This window comes from Filobasidium floriforme (genome assembly GCF_021052385.1).
Source record: "Filobasidium floriforme strain CBS 6241 chromosome Unknown HD553scaffold_2, whole genome shotgun sequence".
Classification (NCBI taxonomy): domain Eukaryota; kingdom Fungi; phylum Basidiomycota; class Tremellomycetes; order Filobasidiales; family Filobasidiaceae; genus Filobasidium; species Filobasidium floriforme.
In genome coordinates this window covers 744,076-762,539 of record NW_025763623.1, presented here as the reverse complement: position 1 = coordinate 762,539, position 18,464 = coordinate 744,076, and the positions used below count along the sequence as shown (strand labels likewise).

The window sequence follows — 18,464 nt, the reverse complement described above, 5'->3', positions numbered from 1 at the left end:
GTATTTCTACCGTAACAAATACTGTAACAATCGACCGCATCGCTAGACTATCAGATACCATACCCTAAATATCCGACTCTTCGACGCAATGTACCACTACGGTGATCGACGGTGCAGCACAAGCTTGTGTCCTCCTTGCCAGTCGTGCCCTTGATCACGATCACGATCACGCGTGTCCTTAGCCACGAATCTGGATCTTGCTTAGGCAAAGAAACGCTTTCGTGCTCGTCCATCCCCTGACCACTATTGATCCTTTGTTACGACCTTGAAACCACACCCACAGCCTTTTTCCACTACAATCATATACACCGAGATCTAGGCACAGTCTCGGATACGGCATTCGGCCTCATCGCGTTGCAAGTACCAGACCTGACGACACAAAGAAGACGTTCTCGCGATCAAGGAGTCCGGCTATTCGAAACGAAATCAAAGGAAGATAGTAGTGATGCCATCCATCGATTGAGACTATTCGCACGACCTCACCAATTAGACAGATAGATTGAAACGGTCGCAACCGGCAGCCTGTAACTACCCCGACGTCAGGACTCAGCCGACCTCGTTTCGGTACCATCTGTAACACGACAAGGAGGACTTGCGTATAAGCGACAGACCCCCCTTCATTTGACATCGCTCAACCATGCCACAAGGCAGTATGGGTCTCGAACGTACCCTGTCCAACACTAGTACAGGGACGATTCGCAATGGTGGTGGCAACAACGGGGGCTACCCCGGTGACTATGGTCACGCCGGAGAGGACATGCATCACAACACCGGTGCGGGTCGCAATCCCGAATCAAATGGGAGTGGCAGCATCAACGGCAGGGGTCAGGGAGGAAGGCCCACCGAGATCGGGGAATCCGGGAACAGTATCAGGAGGGATCGAGATGGCCGACCGGGGCAGAGCTATGCCTCTCAGGGTCAATCCTCACCCTCGCCATTCCGTCCCGCTCCTCCATCGACGCAGACACGCCCCCCTCCGAACCTCAAGAGTGCCATGAATGCCATCAACGGGTACGCTGAGCCACCCCGGCGGACGGAATCTCCGAGTGGATACGGTCAAGGTGGTCACGGAGAAGAGATGCCTTGGGGAGGACCTTTCCCGTCCTTGCACCTTTGGCCGTTGAACGAGACGTTCGCAACCAAGATGATCCACTTGCCTCCCATTACGGGTAGGAATCCAGCTGAAAGGGTGAGTCCGAAAGTTCCTCTACTGTACGACAGCAGTCCCTCTCCGCACGACTGTACGATAGCGGGTCCCTTGAACTGGGGGGAGGTCCGGGCGAAGAATCTGAATGTGATCATGGGTTCGCGTTTACTGAAACAAGACATTCCTGCTTTCTGCTCTTTGGTCTACTATGACGTTTCACTGGTAACTCCGCACTCGGATCTTTCGCCGCTCTCCTCCTCCCTGGGCTCGCTCGATCACGTCCCCTATGTAGATCAAAATCGGTCGTCAGACCAACATCAAAAGCACGCCTACCGAGAGAAACGGATTCTTTGACTCCAAGGTACTCAGTCGGATGCATGCCGAGGTATGGTCCGAGCAAGGATCGGACGGGTCAGGTCGAGTAAGTTGCGAAACCATGCGGGCTCGTAAGGCCGGAGCCCTGGCTGAACCCTATGTGACCTAGATGTACATCCGAGACGTCAAGTCGTCCAACGGTACCTTTGTTAATGGCGAGCGACTTAGCAACGAAGGCATGGAGAGCGAGCCATACGAGCTGAAGAGCGAAGATATCGTGGTATGTTTGATTAGCCTTGCGTACTGCAGCCGACGATTGCTTATCGCTTGATGTCAGGAATTCGGTATCGACATTGTTAGCGAAGACAACAAGACGGTACAGCACTACAAGGTGTCTGCCAAAGCCTATGTTGTATGGAACGTGGACGATGCAGGATGGAGTGCTCGGTAAGCGTTCTTGCGCTAGCTTTCGCCGGGGGGGTTTACTAAATACTCAGAACCTTGACCCTTAGTGAACTCGCCAATTATTTCCCCTACGACCAGGCCAAAGCCGTTGGTCCGACTCGCAAGGGGACTGGCGCTGTGCCCCCTATGAATGGAACGTTACCCATGGCCATGATGAGCGCTGGTGGTAAAGGAATCGGTCTGAACTTTGATCATGTACTGGCGAAGCTTCAGGTGAGCGGAGAGTACGCTCAGACATGATGAGCGGGACATTGATACCCCGAATATGGATAACAGGCGGAGCTTGAAAAGAGCAAGGAGACTGGGGCTGAGCTGCAGAACCTAACATCGGCCATGACAGACATCCAAGACACGTTGAGTGGAGGCCTCGTAAGATACCCACGACTGGTTTGCTTCTCCCTTGCGAGTAGTCTGTACTGATTGTACCATGATCTCTAGCCTCCAAACGAGAACGGTCACGCCACCAAGCATATCCCACCTCAATTTCAGCCTCAGGAGCCGCAGCCCGTATACGTGCCTGGTGTGCCTGATCACGTCGTAGGAGATCCTACTGCCACCATCGCGGCCTTACAAGCCCAGCTCAGTAGCACTCAAGTTATCCTTGTCAGCCACAAGGACAGGATCCGATCTCTGGAAACACTTCTAGCCGAGCACGAAGCGATCAAGACGGAGGTGCTAGGTCTTCGCCAACAAATGGAAGCGAGCAAGCTGGAGTTTGAAACTATCCTGCAGAATCAGGCTCAGGCCCGCTCTCACGAAGATGATGAGGACGACCGCGATAGCGAAGCTCAGGGTAGCAAGGGTCACCGATCAAGAGACTCGGATCATAACGGAGATGACGCGTCACCTTCAAGTCGACGGTCCTCCTTCATGAACCGGTCATCGTCTAATCGTTCGTTATCTTCAACCGCCTCGAAAGACAAAGAGAGGGTTTCGAACGAGGAGATCATCGCCCGTAACAATGCTCTTGCTGCACGACTAGATTCTCTGTCAGAGGATCTCGAGCAAGCTTTAGAGCTATCCCGCAGCCTCTCGGCTGACCTCGAGACATCCTTGAGAGTATCGCGGGACCTGCAGCAACAACACGATGACGCATCATCGACCGTCAAAGCGCTCGAGGATAAGATCGTTGCTCTAGAGCGAGATATGGCCACGCGAGTCGCAGAAGCAGCTGGGCAAGCGGGACGTTCGGCTGAGGATCGATGGGAAACCTGGAGGAGCAAGTTTGAGGAAGGTTGGAGGAAAGAGCGCGAGGGGTACGAACTCGAGAGAGAGAGGCTCCGGGGAGTCGTTCGAGAATGGGAGGAGGCGAGCCGAAGGGCGCAGGAGGAGGAAGAAGAACGTCTGATGAATGCTCGACTCAGCGGTGAATCTGGGACGGACGACGACTCGGGAGACGAGGAAGAGAACGATCTATCTGGCAAGGGATCGGATGACGATTGGATCGGTTCTGGTCTCGATCGAGCCAAGGACGAGTCTCTCCTTATGCGACTGCCTGATCGGAGCCATTCCGTCTCTCCACGGTCCCCGTCTTTTACGTCAGATCAAGTTCGGATTCGAAGAGAATCTTCGAGTCGGCTAGATCCCGCCATCAGGGCGTTAAAGGCAGCTGCGGGTGAACCGTCGACCCGTATGGGTACCGGATCCAAGGGCAATGGCTCGTCTACCCCTCGGACGACCAACTCGACCGCAGCAGAGGGAGCATTGGGCGCTCTCAGAGCCAAGGCGGCCCGCAATCGACGAGCAGGGACGATCACCGGGCGTAAACGAGGGGAATCCCGCCGAAAATCGAGCGGGCCGGAGAAGAACTCGTCGAGAAAGACAAACTCAGCAGTTCCCGATGCCGGCGCGGCAACCGTGGATCGAGCGGTTGACGGGGACGGTGACGACGACTCGAGGACGACATCTCACGGTGAGAGCACCTGTACGGAGAGCGACGAGACCGCTCACGAGGGACCAAAGTCGGAGTCTGAAAAATCTGACAAGGACAAGAGCAAGGTGAAGGTGGCTGAAGTGCCTGTAAATCCCAGCGATGTACAGAATGGTATTGCGGTGGCTCGCGTGAGTCGTGCTGTGCCTTTCGAGGATTGAAGAGACACCGCTGATCAAACGTTTGACCTATTTGCAGCTTGCGCCGATGGCCGTTTCGATCGCTGTAGTGGGCGTGGTCGCGTGGGCGTACATCAACCGTCTAAAAGATTGACAAGCCTGCCCAGATCAAGGCGTTTAGTCTACGCCGCTCCAGCTGTATCATTTCGAGAGCACCCACATCAGGGGTGCTTTTTGCCAACGGTTGGGATATAGGAGATCGAGGCTCGTGAATTGATACACGCAGTTGTACCGAATATGACGACGATTCCGATGTGATGACCGATCGAATGTGAAACGGTCCAGATTCGGGGTGGAAATAAAAGAGCGTCCTTTCGTAAAATCGGACGCCGCCCGGTTGGGTTACGGGGTTGTTGCAGCACAAGGATCGAAGTGAGACTCACAATCGTACACAGTCGATGATGTTGCAGTTCTGGACAACCATCTTCGATACCCAATAGCTAATAGCTGATAGTGCCAATTACACATAGTCACAAGCTACGGAACTCGCGAACTCACACGCATTGGGGGCGATAGTGTACTCATCATACCTATACGCGATCCGCAGAAGGAAAGCGATAGTGCAGCCGCTACCGAAACAATGAGGTGAGTTGCTATGTCTGCCTGTACCGCACCGAAACGGACCTTCTGAAAAATCTGGGCTATGCCTCAGTTGTTTCGGCTCCACCTCTTTACGCCTTATACCGGCACAGTCTTGCTTTCGAGGGTCATATCGATGTCCAAATCGGCTGAAACTACGGCCGTTTCGAAGTCATTCGACATCCACGTCGGCTCTGCCGTTGACGTATTTCACGGCCCACACCAATCGTTTGACGGATCCAATGGATGGCAATTTATCAGGCAGTATCCTGCCAGGCGTATCGACAAGATGGAAAGGGAAAGGCCGAGCACATGACGGTGTCAGAGAGTCAGAAAGCGTCGATGAGATGGGATTCCGAGCGGCAGCCAGGCCTCCCAGGTCGACCCTAGAACACCTGCCCGGCATGGCTAGTCTGTCGATACCACCCCCACCACCGTATCACACGGCCGATCGATCACTTTATAAACCGGTCGCAAAGCTGAACCCACGGCGGCTCGTCGCAATATACAAACAGCTAGCCAAGCACAACCTGTCCGTCCTGGTGACCCTGACGGGGACGACAGGGCTGGCCCTCTCCCCCTTGCCCCTGTCGGTACCGCTGCTCCTATCTCTCACGACGGGAACGTATCTGGTCAGCGCCGCCGCGAATACGTATAATCAGATCCTTGAATCGCCTATGGACGCCCAAACCCCACGAACGCGAAATAGACCGTTAGTCGTCCGAGCCATCTCGCCGGTCCATGCGTTCCTCTTTGCGGTCTCGTGCACCGTGATCGGAACGACGGTGCTGTATTTCGGCTGCAACGGCACTACAGCCGCGTTGGGCGTGGGCAATCTGGTGCTATACTCTGCCATCTACACGCCATTGAAGCGTTTCACGATCCTGAACACATGGGTCGGATCGATTGTTGGAGGGCTGCCGCCTTTGATGGGCTGGGCTGCCACCGGTGCGGGATTAGGGTTCTCGAGAGAGATGCCGATGCAGATCTGGTGGCCGGCCTGGTTCGGGAAGATGATGGGTTGGCAAGACGAATCGCATAGTAACGAGGATGGGTACTGGGTGTACCCGCAGGATGCCTATGTGCTCGAGTCTGGATTTGCGGACAAGAGGACGAGCGGCAAGGATCACGTCAAGCCGATCACCTCTGACGCCACCGGGTCGACACTCCTCACCACGCCCAACCCCCTGACAGCCTACATGCTCTTCCTCTTCCTCTTCTCATGGCAGTTCCCGCATTTCAATTCGCTCTCCCACCTCATCCGGAAATCATACGCCTTGGGTGGGTATCGCATGTTGAGCGCCATCGATCCACGCAAGAACGCATTAGTGTCGCTTCGGCATACTTTGCTTTTGCTCTTCCCCGTCTGCTCGGTGTTACCGCCCGTCACCGGGGCTGTAACATGGGCGTTTTTGGCCACGTCATTGCCTGCCAATCTGGTATTCACCTACCGAGCGATCAACTTCATGAGGTTCCGCAACGAAAAGACAGCAAGAAAGCTCTTTTTCGTTAGCTTGTGGTGGCTGCCTGCTCAGCTGGGTTTGATGATGATACACAAGAGAAGTGGCGTCTGGAACGATTGGAAATGGTGGCGGGAACAACTTGGGTACGGGGAGAACAATGTGGTAGCTGTACAACAGAGCGATGTAGCACAGAGCTGAGCTCGGTCGCCTTGATCATATACAACTTGCACCCACATCTGATACAACATCGTGAGTGTGGCTTCCACAATCACCAGTGCGTCACGGATGAAGAAAGACGACCAGCTGTTGAAGTTGCCGAGGATGAGCTAGAGATTTGCATGCTGCGCCTCTATGCCGGACTCACGTCTTCCTTGAATATTGTCAAGAGATCGCGCAGATGATTACGCCTCAACCCCGTCTCGTACTGTACTGCGTCCAGTGTCATTTTGCCATCGAAGCACGTCAAACATCTATCAATCCTGAAATGAGTTTTCTGCTCTAGAAGCGACAAACGATAATGGTTGGACTCACTGTGCGAATCTTCTTTGCCATTCTGGCTCCTTGTCGCGCATGATGATCCGGAGACATCGATCCTCCGCCGAGGAAGGCTTGCTCGGACGATGTATGAAAGATTCTTGACCGTCGTTGAGAAAGTCTTCCCTCAGCTCGTTCTCGTCAAAGTCCTCTTCCGAAATTTCCCCACTGTCGGATGACGACGCATCACCTCGAGCTGCTGCGAGGTCGTCGTCCGATTTGGTGCGATGATGAAGTAGGCTCTCTGGCAAGGATGCACGCCTCCGCAGCCTGAGTTCCCGCGAGACGTGTCTAGCCTTGCGCTCTTCTTCTAGCTCCCGGTGAGCTTTCTCTTTCGTCTCCTTAGTTGCCACAATCTTGACGTGGTCGTGAGCTTGTATGACTAGCCCATGGGATATTAACCAGTATAGCGCCCTGGTATATTCTTCGCGATCGGCCAACCTGATCTCTCCATCGGTTTGAGGGATGAGCTTGCGATACGGCTGCGGGGAAGCCGAGATTTGCCCGATGAAAGCGGGCCACGATGGCATGGTAGGAAACTCCTTGGCCCATTCCGCACAGATGATGGGTATTCTGCAAAAGACGCGTCTTGAGTTTCAAGATGAAGCTATTTCGAATGATGCAGTCTTACGATTTTCCAACTGTAGATTCTGGCATGAAGACGTTGCGGAGGCTTTTCCGCACAACGTCAATGAGCTTGACCTTGCGTATATGAATGAGGTATCGGGCGAGTGGGTAGACCTCCGTGTGAAGATCCATCTCCAGGTAGGCAGCGATATCATACAGGCTATCAGATCGATATCTCGTCAATGATTGGAGTCTGATTCATTGGCCCCAGCTTGACTTACGGTATTGTCGGATCGAGACTTTGCAGAAAGCGGCTTACAAACTCTGAAACTTCGGCTGGATTTTCGCTGATTTGCTGATACCGCAAAAGAGCTTCTTCATCAAGATCTGCGGGTGCCTCCCGCAAATTATGTATCATCTCCAAGGGAAGCAGGGTCTTCCATGGCTTGAAGTCGAACGCGGGATCTGCCTTGAGCGTAGGCCGGACGACTACCTCGTCCTCGCCATCCTCAAGATCTGATTCTAGATCATCACTTTCTGGCAGGTACACGTCGGTATCCAACGATGACGCCTCGGAAGGGGCATCGTCGTCGTCCCAGCGCGTCCATTCCTCTGCAACTCGCGGTTGACTGACAGGCATGGCCACATCGATCGGAATCTCGCCAACGGTAAGTTGGATAGGAGCCATCGCCCGAATGCCATCGTGAAGCTCGCGAAGGTTTTTGGCGAGAGGTGAAACCGCGAAAGCTTCTGCTTGCGCTTTCTTGAGAGGGATGACTGGGCGTTCAGATAAATTCAGGAATTGGCTTACGTTCCGTCATCAACCGCCAGATCGACTCACGCTGCTGAATACAATGTTCCCGTATCTTGCTCAGCTTGAGGCATTCCTGGCCGACCCAATCGCACCGGACTTGTTCAGCAAAGGCGGCAGCCGTCCACTTGAACGCCACCTCGCTATACAGGAGCTCATATATGACTCCCGGCATATCGAAATCCAATTGCGGATCTGGCTTGTCGAGGGCGAGAACCAAGTGGAAAAAGGACAATCCAGAATGTTTCTTGCTCTCATCTTTACTGAGCGGTTTGGGAGGAGCATCTTCATCATCTGATTTGTAGGTCGTCGCTACCGATCGTTCGGATATCGAGTCAGAAGGCACCCCTTCCGTGACGGGTGTCAGTTCTTGAGGGGTCTGACCGAATCTTCGCATATTCCGCGATCCTGGCCGATCGATCTCCCGACCTCGCCCTCGTTCCGGTTCTTTTTCCGCCTCGTCCTCCTCGTACGGCAACGCCCATTTACCATTCTCGTCTGCGCACACGGGATGTCCGATAAAGGCTATGTCATCGATGACGAGCTCGAATCTCTTGTTGCATCCCGACCTTGATGGCGTCAAGAGAGAGTTCAAAAAGTCTCGATCGTACCCAAGGATGTTCTCCCAATCCGAGGCGCTGTATGTCGACCCTCCGCTAGCACTGCTGTCCGTCTGGGTCACCTGGGATGTCGTGCCTGCAGCCAACGGATTTAGGTTGGCAGGAGGTCCCGAATCAGAGTCGGGACGTCCAGGACGTCGGGGAGCGGGTCTTCTCTGCCGAACTGGCTCAACTTCCCCGCCTGTGACATGTAGTGGCTGCCACAAGGCGCTCTCGAGCTGGTCGTCCAGGCTGTCATCGCTGTCATATGCCTCTCCCGCTTTATTTCTGTACGCCCAATCGGCTTCCTGCGACAATCCGGTCTCCATCCCAGTCGCTCCGGTTTGCTTCTCGGTCCTCGGCGCGATGGAGAATCCTCCATCTTGGGTGCCTTTCTTGCCATAGACCGGTCTTGATAACCGTTCGGCGGGTCTCGGATTCGGTGGGTAGCGAAAGACCAGGTTGGATCCTCCGCTCACCGTCGAGGTCACCAGGATGACGGCGAGAAGATTGATCCTTTCCATAGCATCTGGTCTCGTTGTGTCGCCCTTGGGTGGCTGGGTATGTTATATGAACAGCAAACAGCAAGTAGGAAAGGCAAGGTATAACTAACTACTACTAATTACTAACTAAGTTACTGGCCCCCCCTTTTTTTGCCTAGGGCCGGCGGGGCGTAGATGCTACTTGAACCGTCGCCCATGTCCGATAACTGACTGATCCTTCGATGCCTTCATTGATGCCTTACAAGCAAACTGGAGTTTTCATAGCCGCGAAGGGCGACGTCAATAGATCTAATAGACTCATCATTCCTCACCACCGTTACCATCAGAACTGTGAAGGCAGATATGGCAAGTCTGGCGGCTCCGGTCGAGGACGCTTCTAATACAACATATTCCGCCTTCCCCTCCAGTCCGAAGCAACCGGTTCCAGCGCAACAGCAGAGATCGATGCCACACTATCTCGACTCTCGGGTTACAAGAATGTCATGGGGATCATGGTCATGACGAGGGCTGGAGGTGTCCTGCGACAGAGCGGTCCGGCTTTCGAAGGTGACAAGGGCAAGACGTACGCGAGGGTAGTGGTGAAGATGATCGAGAGCGTCATCAAGGGTATAGAGGAGCTGGAGGAAGGAGTGAGTCGAATTGCGACCTCGATGGCAATGTTAACAGTACTAAGGCATTTCAACATGTAGGACTCGCTCAAGTTCTTGCGTATGCGGACGAAGAAGCACGAATTGATTATATCTCCAGGCAAGGCTAAAGCTAAACTGCCCTTCTTTGATGCTGAGCACTGACAGTCCTTTTCTACTGAATCAGACGAGAAATATCTTTTGGTAGTGTTGCAGGACCCCAACTGAGGCCATTTGACTGCATGACGACGTATTAATGACGCACGACCCTGAAAGATGATCGAGACACGTATGGATACAATGCGATACTGGCATACAGGGTTATGAGAAAGGTACAAGCGGCTACTCTCAAAGGTCTGCCCGGTAATCAAGTGGATCGACTTCAAATCTATACATGAAAAGAATCCTGTTGGACGAGAATCGGGTTGCAAAGTTGATCCAGAGAATTTCATTAGCGTTGTCGACCCCTTCCCAGGGGATTCAGGCCGACGAAGCTGAAGATCGACAGGAGACTGGTCAGATCCGCTCCTTCTGGGAGTTGACGAGCGGACAGCATTCCTGTGCTGACGGTGATGATGACAGCGATCTCGGTTTGGTCTGCCCGAGCCCGAAGGGGGAACGGGATTTGCAGCACATATATAGCGTGTGCGTTCAAAACTGCACCAAACCTGCTCGCAAAAGCACAGTGGTAAAGTCGTCATAGGACAATCCCCGCTTGCCCGGTACAGTCGAAAAGACCTCGATCATCTCGGTGAGCTGGAGTCAAAGCGGAGGCCGATAGTCAGCCACCGCTCTCGGTAACATTACGAGCTTCATCGTCTTGCCCACCTCCGCGTCACTCCAGTTTTGGTCCAGCATCTCAGCCCAACGTCGAACCTGCTCCTTTCCGAGTACCCGCGGTCCGTGTTGAGCAATGATGGAAGGTTGTATGTTCTCGAACATGGTGTTCCACATCTGGGTGATCCATTCTTTTTGCTCTCTCGAGAGCTTCACCTGCGCAGCGGCCGGATCCATCCGTAGATCCTGATTGCTGCTCTTCGTCTTCTTGCCTTTGCCGCCTGCCTTTGCTCTGCCTTTGCCTTTAGCGTTCGGGGTACCAAACTCGCCGTCTGCTTCAGAGAGCGGCGAGGACGCATCGCTGTCCGCCATCTCTGCGTCTTCGGCATTGCCCTCCGCATACGCATCCTCGTCCTCGTCATCATCCTCGCTCATCCTCGCATCTCCGTCTTCCTGCTCCGGCTCCATCAGGGCAGCACAGACCGCCCGAAAGTCTCGTCTAGTCGCATAGACCTCTCCATTTGTAGTCGTCTGAGCGCACACGCCCTCGAAAGCCGCCTGGACGTCTTCATCCCAGACCAATCCTAGCGAGTTCATCACGTCTGGCAAGGCGGACAGGGTGATCCCGTCAACGTCATATAGGTGCGAAGTTGGCTGGGCGATAGGCTCCTCGGCGTTTTCCGTCATGAAGCCTCCTCCCATCATCATGTCGTCTACGAATCCGCCTCCTCCCATTTCGCTGTCGTCTGGCAGGAACCCTCCCGCCTCGGTATCATCGGTGACGAATCCACCTCCAGCATCTCCACCTGCCATCTTCCGCTTCTTGCTGCCACCCGCTGCCTTGTCATAAGCATCGTCGATATTCCTTCTTTGCTTGCTAGAGAGAGCTCGGAAATCCGGGTCGTCCTCCTCGTCCACGTCGTCGGCTTTTCTCTTCAACGTCCCGACCGGGAGACTACCGGTGGCCTGTCGAGTTTTTGGTGGCTATCGATCCGCTTTCGATAAGCTGTGATGATTCAGTTCGAAGGCCAGTAGTACGTACCATGTCTGAAATCGTGGCTGTCTCGGTATCTAGGATTGCGCGGGTCTGAACGTAGCCTCAGACGGATGGGTTCAGATGTAGCTGTAGAGTGACTTGGAAAGCAGTTCGAGGCCAGGCTCATCGACCGCTGAGAGTGCCGCTTCGGCGCGCTAACAGGGTCGATCGATCTGGATAGCTGACCATGGGAGGTCGAGGGCGGATCTGTCGGGGTCCCTAAACAATATAATATCGCCTACGTATCTATGCCAACTATCTAACAGAGATTCCGATACCCTCGTTACAATACAATAAAGTCATATCTATCTGGTTTCTTCCACCGTCGACATTCGGCGTACGCCATTCTCCGGTTTCGTCTTCTTGACCTCACTGCTCGCGACTTTGTGTTGAGCACTAGCAAGAGACGTAATAAAGAGAAACGATCAAAACCCGAACGCGAACCCTAAGGCGCTGTGCCTCCAGCGAGACTCACGGATTCTCGCTCGAGTAGTCCGCATGTACGTATGCGCGAGCGACACCCTCCAAGCTCTCGATCAAACCCCTGCGTATATGCACGGTTGTTAGCTACGGACTAACGGAACAATCGCCTGTACTCACTGCAGAGTCTCCGTTGCATCATGTGCGTAGTGCAACGTGGAAGTTTGCGGTAGTACGACATCCACTTCCGCGATCAACTCGTCACCGATATGATAGATTTCGCAGTACGAGATCTGCAGGACGGGCTTGAATCGGGATACTAGATACAGAATCCTGGTCACTTCGCCGCCATCTGCGGCCTTTCCCGACACTATGTCCATCGGTTACGTCAGCTTCTTGCTTGGTTGCCGAATCGATCCATCTCTGCTTACGATTTGTGAAATTTTCATGAAGCGTGAGACACCATTGCCAAATGATGTAAGAGGACAACACCATTCCGCCGATCGGGTCAAGGAGATTCCACTTGAGAAGCCCGCCAAGCCATGGAAATCCTAGAGACATAATGTTGAAGAAGACTAGCCATGATAACATCAGCTCGGAACGTTCAAATTTACATCCGTCGTACGCTCACCATCGTTCTCTGCATCCTGTGCTAGAGCTCTAATGGCTGTGGAGGGCATGCTTGAGCACCAGAACCAGCTGATCGCATCAAGAAGGTCAGCATTCGTTCTTCGATAGATGAATCGACCACGATAGTGACTCACATGATCCCTTTAATGACGATCGTAGCTACCATGGTCCTGGGGATCGAATCATGTCAGCCAAGGTCGATACCAGAAAACAAATGACCTACTCACCCTATACCAAACCAACTGAGTTCTGCCACCTCGACGTCGCCTTTTCGCGCGGCCAACACCCTCTGGAATGACTCGATAAAGACCTGTACAGACGGTCATGTTGAGAAGAACGGCAAACGGGGACCTTGCTGCTTGCTGGCTCACTTGCACGAACGACGCTATCATAGTCACGCTGAAGATTAATACTCCCAGAGGTTCGAAGCGTTTCTTCCCAGCGGGATACTTGTGTCGGTCGCCTTTGTGTCCCATAGCGACGTTCGAGACGAAGATGATCAGGGTTGAGATGAAATCCAGGAAGGCATCGACGAAAGAGGCGACCAATGAGACCGAAGATGATGAGAGGACTGCGAGCCCCTTGGCGAGGAGCAGGATGATGTTGACGCCAAAGTTGACGTTGAGCGCCAGCGAGTTCCTCTTCTCCCGCTTCTCTTCCCGCTCTTGCGATGCCGGCAGTAAGGGTTCATCCTCGGCCAGGTCGATCGGTTCTATCCGTTCCGACCGAGCGCGACTCCGACTTCGATCTCGACTATTCCCTCGCTTTGTTTTTACCTCTGAGACGGATCCTGAGTGTTTCTGGACGATGATCACAGGCGCGCTGTGTCCACGACCCCTTTGTGGGAAAGTGTAGTCTGCATCGTCTTCCACTCGAACGGTGATCTGATTGGGCCGGAAAGCTTCTGCGATGGTGGAAGGAAGAGCCGAGGACAATAGTTCATCGACTTCCTGATAGTGATCTCTTATTCGGGACATGTTCTCATAATAGGGTCTCAGCTGTAGCACACATTGTTGTATATCAGTTCCCAGAACCAAAAAAACGCGATGTTGACAAAGGCGCTGACCTACCTTTTTTGGAAACTTCTTTATCTGCTCCTCTTCCACCGGCAAGCCCTCGAATGTGTCCCCAAGCCGCTCTCCATCGACGAGCCTGCCAGAATCCAATCGGTCAGGTGCCAGCTCGAGCGATCATGAAAGGGTCGAGCTTACCCCGCCAGGTCCAGGTCGGAGTCTAGCGCGTGCTTGACCCTCGGTCCATTCAAGGTTCCATAGGTAGCGAGCTGTCCTATTACTCCTCCATACTTCCGGGAAGGACTATCGTGGATAGTCGTAGACGAGCTGCTCCTGTGCAAGTGCCCCTCGTGTGGAATGTCAAATGATCGGCGTGCTCCGTAACTCGACGACTCGGAGTATGAGGACATCGTGGGCTTCACGTAGATCGCCCGTAGGTTATGAGGCCGGGTGGAGTGCTGGCTACGAGGAAGGGCAACTAGTGATGCCGCTAATCCCGGACGAATGGCTCATAGATCAAGGCTTCACTCGGCTTTGTTACTTGGTATGACATTGAACATCGAGAGCACTTTCAACTTTCGTCACCTCGAGATTTGGGACCGTTGATCCGGATGCAGAATACGTACACGGACGCAGATTGTACGAGGATGAGCAAAAGCTAATGTCATAACGCATATTTGCTTCATCGCACCTCAAGGGTGAAACGTTTCACCGTGTCCGAAACAGATCGCTTTCCTTTCTCTACCTTGCGCAGGATGCTCATTTGAACATACAAGGTCTACTTCTATGTATCTATCAACTCTGCAATGCTAATGTATCTGCCCTGCTATGTTCAACGCTATGACTCGCCCTTGCAGGCACTAATCCGCCAAAATGAGCAAGCTCGGCGATCAGATTGTTTCGGACGAGCCCGTGGGCAACGGCGTTTCCAGCACCTCCCCAATCAAGTCGAAAGCAATTTCGCCTGTAGTAGAACAAGCCACAGTTGAACCATCTCCTCCTAGCAAGGATGAGACGGACGACTTCGAACGGCTCCGACCGGTCGGTAGCGAGAAGAGCGCGACAAGACCGACCAAGCTGGAAGACTTGTCTCCGCATCAACAGAAGATCCTAGACAAGTTCCGCGACTCGTTGAAGAAGACACTCGGTGACGAGTTGCGCACCACCCTCGACGCTCACAAAGCACGCGAGGAGGCGGTTGAGATCGACCGAATAGCGAAACGCGTTGATAGCAGGGGGCTAGGTGCGGTGCCGCTCCCAGACGGGCTGGACAGCGACCAGGAGAGAATACTCCGCGATGCCTTGATCAAACGGGAACAAGAGGAAATCGAGGCGAGACAGAAGGAAGAGAGGGAGAGGTTGGAAAAGGGCCTAGCTGAGCTTGATCTCGCTGCGAAGCAAGCTAAAGCGACAATGGGAAAAGGGGAAGCCACAAAGGCAGGGATTGAAACGTGGCTTGACAGCTTGCACGGCGATGATGCTTGGATGTTGGAGGATCCGAAAGATCACATCGCTCCGGGGAGATCGGGATCCATATCACAGAAAGAACAAAGCCTTCAGCCAGATGAATCGATCGAGGAGCGCGAAAAAAGGCTCGCCCAAGCTGCAAAGCGCCTGGCACGCGATCTGAAGATGGTGGAGGGATTGCGTCAGGCCCGTCTGGAGTTGTCCACTGGACGGCGGAATTCCGTGTCAGACAGGGACAGGCGACTTTCCCTGTCAGAAGAGTCTGAAGGTATCGACAGGGTACATGCCGTTTGGAAAGATGCCTTGCTCGAGCGAGCGCGTAGCGAAGGGATCACGTCTTTCGAACAGACCACGGTGCAAACACTTTACCCAACGGACGAAACGGCCTCGTCTGAAATCACTGAAGCAGAGATCCGCGCGAATGTGGGAAAGCCACTCATGGGCTACCTTGGTATGGGCCCAAATTCGGCTGTCGACAGAGCATTGGGTGAAAAGCCTGTGGAGATAGATCATGCCCCGGATGGAGCAGTCTACACCGAGCGACTCCAGGTTCCAGTTGATCAATACATCGATCCTGACAACTTAGCTAGACGGAAAGCTCTGGCCAGTTGGTACGCTAGAGATAGATTGGAAATATATCGAAAATCGAAGGAACTCTCTTCAACCAGACCGCCTGTGATCTACAACGCCCCCGAGTCCTCTTCTTCGGCATCGATCTCTACGCCTTCTTCGCCCGCAAGCTCTCCTGCGAACGGCAGCAGCGTGGGGGTTTCTCCTGCCGGGACACCAGCGTCATCAGTGGCCGGTTCCCCAACCTCGATGCAACCTGTTGGCTCAATGGAACCTACCGTAGCTGGCCCTAAATCCGGCGAGGCAGATGGGAAAGACGGCGATGATACAGTCAGCTTGGCTGGATCCGATGAGGGCGACAAGGGCGACAAGGGCGGCATTAGCGGAGACGGGATAGATGACGGGGCGAGTGATCTTGATATCGGGAACCAGAGCACCATCAGCGATACGGACGATGCTAAGACAGTAGTGACTACGGTTTGATCACGCAACAAGTGATCCTGTTGGTATCATGTCATCGCCGAGGATGCCGGTTACAACGTCGCAGAGCATTTCCAGCCCGTTCCTTCTACCTCGATTATATGTCACACATCTGGGTATCATTGATGAGATTCCTATACCACCTCTCCCCTCCACCCTGCTCTTGTGCCTGTTCGTCCCTGACGACCTGCCCAAACTGTGATTCCACCAGATGCACCAATTCTTTGGCGAGCCCTACGGACAGGCCTTCCGTCAAGGCGATTTCGACCGTCGACATTGCCTTTTCCACCTCGTCCGAATCGGTCGGCGTGAGCTGGCTTGCGAGTCGATTACTGAAAATCTTCGGGTGATAGAAAGGGGTGTGCAGAACGGATAGACCGCTGGGAAAAGTCATCAGCTCGACCTTGGGTCGGGTATGCGTTGCCAGCAACGGTATAGCTTTTTGAAAGTCCGAAGGAGAGACCAGCGCTGTGTCGCAATCCACATCAGCATTCGTGCCCGTCGAGGAGGTTTGTGACCCTGAATTCCCACTCACAGACACCGCGCGCCCGATTCCATATTCCCCACGCCTCGTCCATGCCGACCAACCCCTTTCCGTTCTTCCCTACCATCAAGCCGTCATCCTCCCTCCCACCCGTCTTGCCGGTCAACAACCCCCCTAGCTCCTTGGCGAGCCCCTCGAGGTACTTGCGTTCGTCAGCCACCATGTCCGAGGTGATGGCCGGTGCGGGCAACCCAAGTTGTACGAGGGAAGACCTCAAGAACGTCTGCGTCGCCTCGTCCTCTGCCTGGCCGTTCCCTGTACCGTTGGCACCTGTACTGCTGTTGGCCTGTTGCTGAGTCAACTTGGTATTGAGGGTCTGCACCAATTTGACCATTTCTCCTGCTCGGACCATGAGCGCCTCGAGGTCCTTGAAGGCATCCTCGACATTGCCCTGTTGCGCCTTGTTTTCGAGCGAGATATTTTGCAGGATGCCGTCTATGTAAACGGAGCCATTATTTCAAAGTCATCTGATATCCACTGGATACCGTATCAAATGAGATTATTCGTGACTCACCTATCCCGAAGCCAGACCTAACTGCCGCTTCACCACCACCTCCGAGACCAGCGTCACCCGCACTCCCACCTTGTCCGCCTCCACCCCTCCCTCTCGTCCTTACCCTCTCCCAAGCTTTGGCGCTCAACACCGTACGCAGCCGTTTATAGACCTCCTTCTCGCCTCCCTTTCTGAACGATATCCTGAGGGTCGCCATCTCGTTCTGATGACCACCTGTCTTAGCGGTAGTTTGTGGTATGGGGGCGGGTAGAGGTAAGGTCGGCACGGGAGAATCGGTCCTGATGATCCCATCGATCTTGTTATCGGGCACGAGCGTCGTGGCGCCCCGTGGGACCAAGATGCCCGAACAGACTTCGCACCGTTTCAATTCGGGTCGATTAAGAAAAGTGCATCGAGGACAGGGGATCTCGAACCCTTCCCCACCGACGTTGTTCTCTGGGTGGTTGGTCGTCCTGGGGGAGTCCGACCGGGGTGTCGTGATCACCTTCGGAGTCGGACTTGGGGTTACGCCGATAGTCGGAGTGGAAGGTCGAGAGGATGAAGGCGCTTTGACGAGGTCCTTGACGACACCACAGAGCCCACAACGAGGCGTTTGGTGAGCAAGGGTGTTACTCCGTGCGAGGGAAGTCGGGGTAGGGTTGGAATACCCGCAGACGTTGCAGGTCCAGGTCGAATCCTCCTTCGAGGCGGCGGCAGTGCCGTTCGAATGTGTATTCGTGGATGTACCCGAATTCGCGCCATTTCCATTTGTACCCCTATCGCGATCCCCCCAGATGTCCGGATTCTCTCCGAGAAAGAGCGTGATCTTGGCGCTCGACCTGATGAAACCCATGTAGTATTCCGTCTGCCTGATATCCGACAACGAGACCTGAAGGTTCGAGCTCAATGCCGGTGGATCCGACGGATTTGAGCTCGTCGAGGCAGTAGGTGGGGGCGGAGAGGTAGCGAGGAGGAGGATCCGATGGGTCGTCAGCTGAACCGAGAGGATCTGGTGGTTCGGCAGTTTGGAATTGCTACAGCACACAGAATGTCCACCCTTGTCAGCCTTGGAGTCGAAGAACGGTGACCGGCTGGCTAGACGCTCAGACTGACCCTTCGTACAATCCTACGCCATGTTGACCGTATATCCATTGTTCCCCTGCTTCGACGTCGAGCAGTTCTTGTACGGTCGCGTCCTGCCGTGGGATCTCTAGCGGGTGTACGAATGATCTGAAGGAGACCGACATGGTGTAGGTGTAGTGGCGGCAGTGTAATGGTCGTAGAGAGAGTTGGAGTGAGTTGGACGAGTTGCTCAA

The 18,464-nt window shown here is 54.1% G+C and overlaps 8 protein-coding genes across 8 annotated transcripts; 4 read left to right on the top strand and 4 right to left on the bottom strand.

Moving 5' to 3' along the window:
- The first annotated feature begins 183 nt into the window (after nt 1-183).
- Nucleotides 184-4,344, top strand: HD553DRAFT_280098 (uncharacterized protein). The gene is made up of 8 exons (XM_046178099.1): nt 184-1,189; nt 1,440-1,568; nt 1,632-1,742; nt 1,800-1,909; nt 1,975-2,140; nt 2,204-2,296; nt 2,366-3,988; nt 4,056-4,344. The coding sequence occupies exons 1-8, from the start codon at nt 638-640 to the stop codon at nt 4,128-4,130; spliced, it is 2,859 nt and encodes a 952-aa protein (XP_046039657.1). The 5' UTR covers nt 184-637; the 3' UTR covers nt 4,131-4,344.
- Nucleotides 4,345-4,409: 65 nt separating this feature from the next.
- Nucleotides 4,410-6,441, top strand: HD553DRAFT_98280 (UbiA prenyltransferase family-domain-containing protein). Its single transcript, XM_046184645.1, has 2 exons — nt 4,410-4,621; nt 4,689-6,441. The coding sequence occupies exons 1-2, from the start codon at nt 4,617-4,619 to the stop codon at nt 6,274-6,276; spliced, it is 1,593 nt and encodes a 530-aa protein (XP_046039656.1). The 5' UTR covers nt 4,410-4,616; the 3' UTR covers nt 6,277-6,441.
- HD553DRAFT_338935 (nitrogen permease regulator of amino acid transport activity 3-domain-containing protein) lies at nt 6,358-9,113 on the bottom strand (the record flags this gene model as incomplete). Its single annotated transcript, XM_046182389.1, has 6 exons — nt 6,358-6,381; nt 6,443-6,548; nt 6,610-7,185; nt 7,244-7,399; nt 7,461-7,956; nt 8,021-9,113. The coding sequence occupies 6 exons, from the start codon at nt 9,111-9,113 to the stop codon at nt 6,358-6,360; spliced, it is 2,451 nt and encodes an 816-aa protein (XP_046039655.1).
- Nucleotides 9,114-9,514: 401 nt separating this feature from the next.
- On the top strand, nt 9,515-9,883 carry HD553DRAFT_267696 (uncharacterized protein; the record flags this gene model as incomplete). The annotated part of the gene is made up of 2 exons (XM_046177536.1): nt 9,515-9,721; nt 9,782-9,883. Coding segments are annotated over 2 exons (309 nt in total), but the record flags the coding sequence as incomplete, so codon positions are not given.
- Nucleotides 9,884-10,032: 149 nt separating this feature from the next.
- On the bottom strand, nt 10,033-11,538 carry HD553DRAFT_98344 (uncharacterized protein). Its single transcript, XM_046184646.1, has one exon. It carries the CDS (start codon nt 11,306-11,308, stop codon nt 10,481-10,483), a length of 828 nt encoding a protein of 275 aa, XP_046039653.1. The 5' UTR covers nt 11,309-11,538; the 3' UTR covers nt 10,033-10,480.
- A 204-nt stretch (nt 11,539-11,742) lies between these two features.
- HD553DRAFT_304381 (cation efflux family-domain-containing protein) lies at nt 11,743-14,132 on the bottom strand. The gene is made up of 10 exons (XM_046179000.1): nt 13,793-14,132; nt 13,652-13,733; nt 12,953-13,579; nt 12,809-12,891; nt 12,716-12,751; nt 12,583-12,650; nt 12,383-12,526; nt 12,132-12,321; nt 12,007-12,075; nt 11,743-11,927 (listed from the first exon to the last, which is right to left on the bottom strand). Exons 1-10 carry the CDS (start codon nt 14,002-14,004, stop codon nt 11,837-11,839), a joined length of 1,602 nt encoding a protein of 533 aa, XP_046039652.1. The 5' UTR covers nt 14,005-14,132; the 3' UTR covers nt 11,743-11,836.
- A 335-nt stretch (nt 14,133-14,467) lies between these two features.
- Nucleotides 14,468-16,114, top strand: HD553DRAFT_338932 (uncharacterized protein; the record flags this gene model as incomplete). The annotated part of the gene is made up of 1 exon (XM_046182388.1): nt 14,468-16,114. The coding sequence occupies one exon, from the start codon at nt 14,468-14,470 to the stop codon at nt 16,112-16,114; it is 1,647 nt and encodes a 548-aa protein (XP_046039651.1).
- HD553DRAFT_304379 (EAP30/Vps36 family-domain-containing protein) lies at nt 16,054-18,429 on the bottom strand. The gene is made up of 4 exons (XM_046178999.1): nt 18,262-18,429; nt 17,170-18,182; nt 16,647-17,090; nt 16,054-16,579 (listed from the first exon to the last, which is right to left on the bottom strand). Exons 1-4 carry the CDS (start codon nt 18,393-18,395, stop codon nt 16,209-16,211), a joined length of 1,962 nt encoding a protein of 653 aa, XP_046039650.1. The 5' UTR covers nt 18,396-18,429; the 3' UTR covers nt 16,054-16,208.
- Nucleotides 18,430-18,464: the final 35 nt, after the last annotated feature.

What these genes read in the sequence shown, in the direction of transcription:
- HD553DRAFT_280098 (XM_046178099.1), top strand. Translation starts at nt 638, where the DNA reads ATGCCACAAGGCAGTATGGGTCTCGAACGTACCCTGTCCAACACTAGT. An exon ending in GATGCAGGATGGAGTGCTCG is followed by an intron (nt 1,910 to 1,974) that starts GTAAGCGTTCTT and finishes CTTGACCCTTAG; the next exon opens with TGAACTCGCCAATTATTTCC. An exon ending in ATGTACTGGCGAAGCTTCAG is followed by an intron (nt 2,141 to 2,203) that starts GTGAGCGGAGAG and finishes TATGGATAACAG; the next exon opens with GCGGAGCTTGAAAAGAGCAA.
- HD553DRAFT_98344 (XM_046184646.1), bottom strand. Translation starts at nt 11,308, where the DNA reads ATGGCAGGTGGAGATGCTGGAGGTGGATTCGTCACCGATGATACCGAG.
- HD553DRAFT_304381 (XM_046179000.1), bottom strand. Translation starts at nt 14,004, where the DNA reads ATGTCCTCATACTCCGAGTCGTCGAGTTACGGAGCACGCCGATCATTT. An exon ending in TCCGACCTGGACCTGGCGGG is followed by an intron (nt 13,734 to 13,792) that starts GTAAGCTCGACC and finishes GGATTCTGGCAG; the next exon opens with GCTCGTCGATGGAGAGCGGC. An exon ending in CTCAGTTGGTTTGGTATAGG is followed by an intron (nt 12,752 to 12,808) that starts GTGAGTAGGTCA and finishes TTCGATCCCCAG; the next exon opens with GACCATGGTAGCTACGATCG.
- HD553DRAFT_304379 (XM_046178999.1), bottom strand. Translation starts at nt 18,395, where the DNA reads ATGTCGGTCTCCTTCAGATCATTCGTACACCCGCTAGAGATCCCACGG. An exon ending in TAGGTCTGGCTTCGGGATAG is followed by an intron (nt 17,091 to 17,169) that starts GTGAGTCACGAA and finishes CCGTTTACATAG; the next exon opens with ACGGCATCCTGCAAAATATC. An exon ending in GAATCGGGCGCGCGGTGTCT is followed by an intron (nt 16,580 to 16,646) that starts GTGAGTGGGAAT and finishes ATTGCGACACAG; the next exon opens with CGCTGGTCTCTCCTTCGGAC.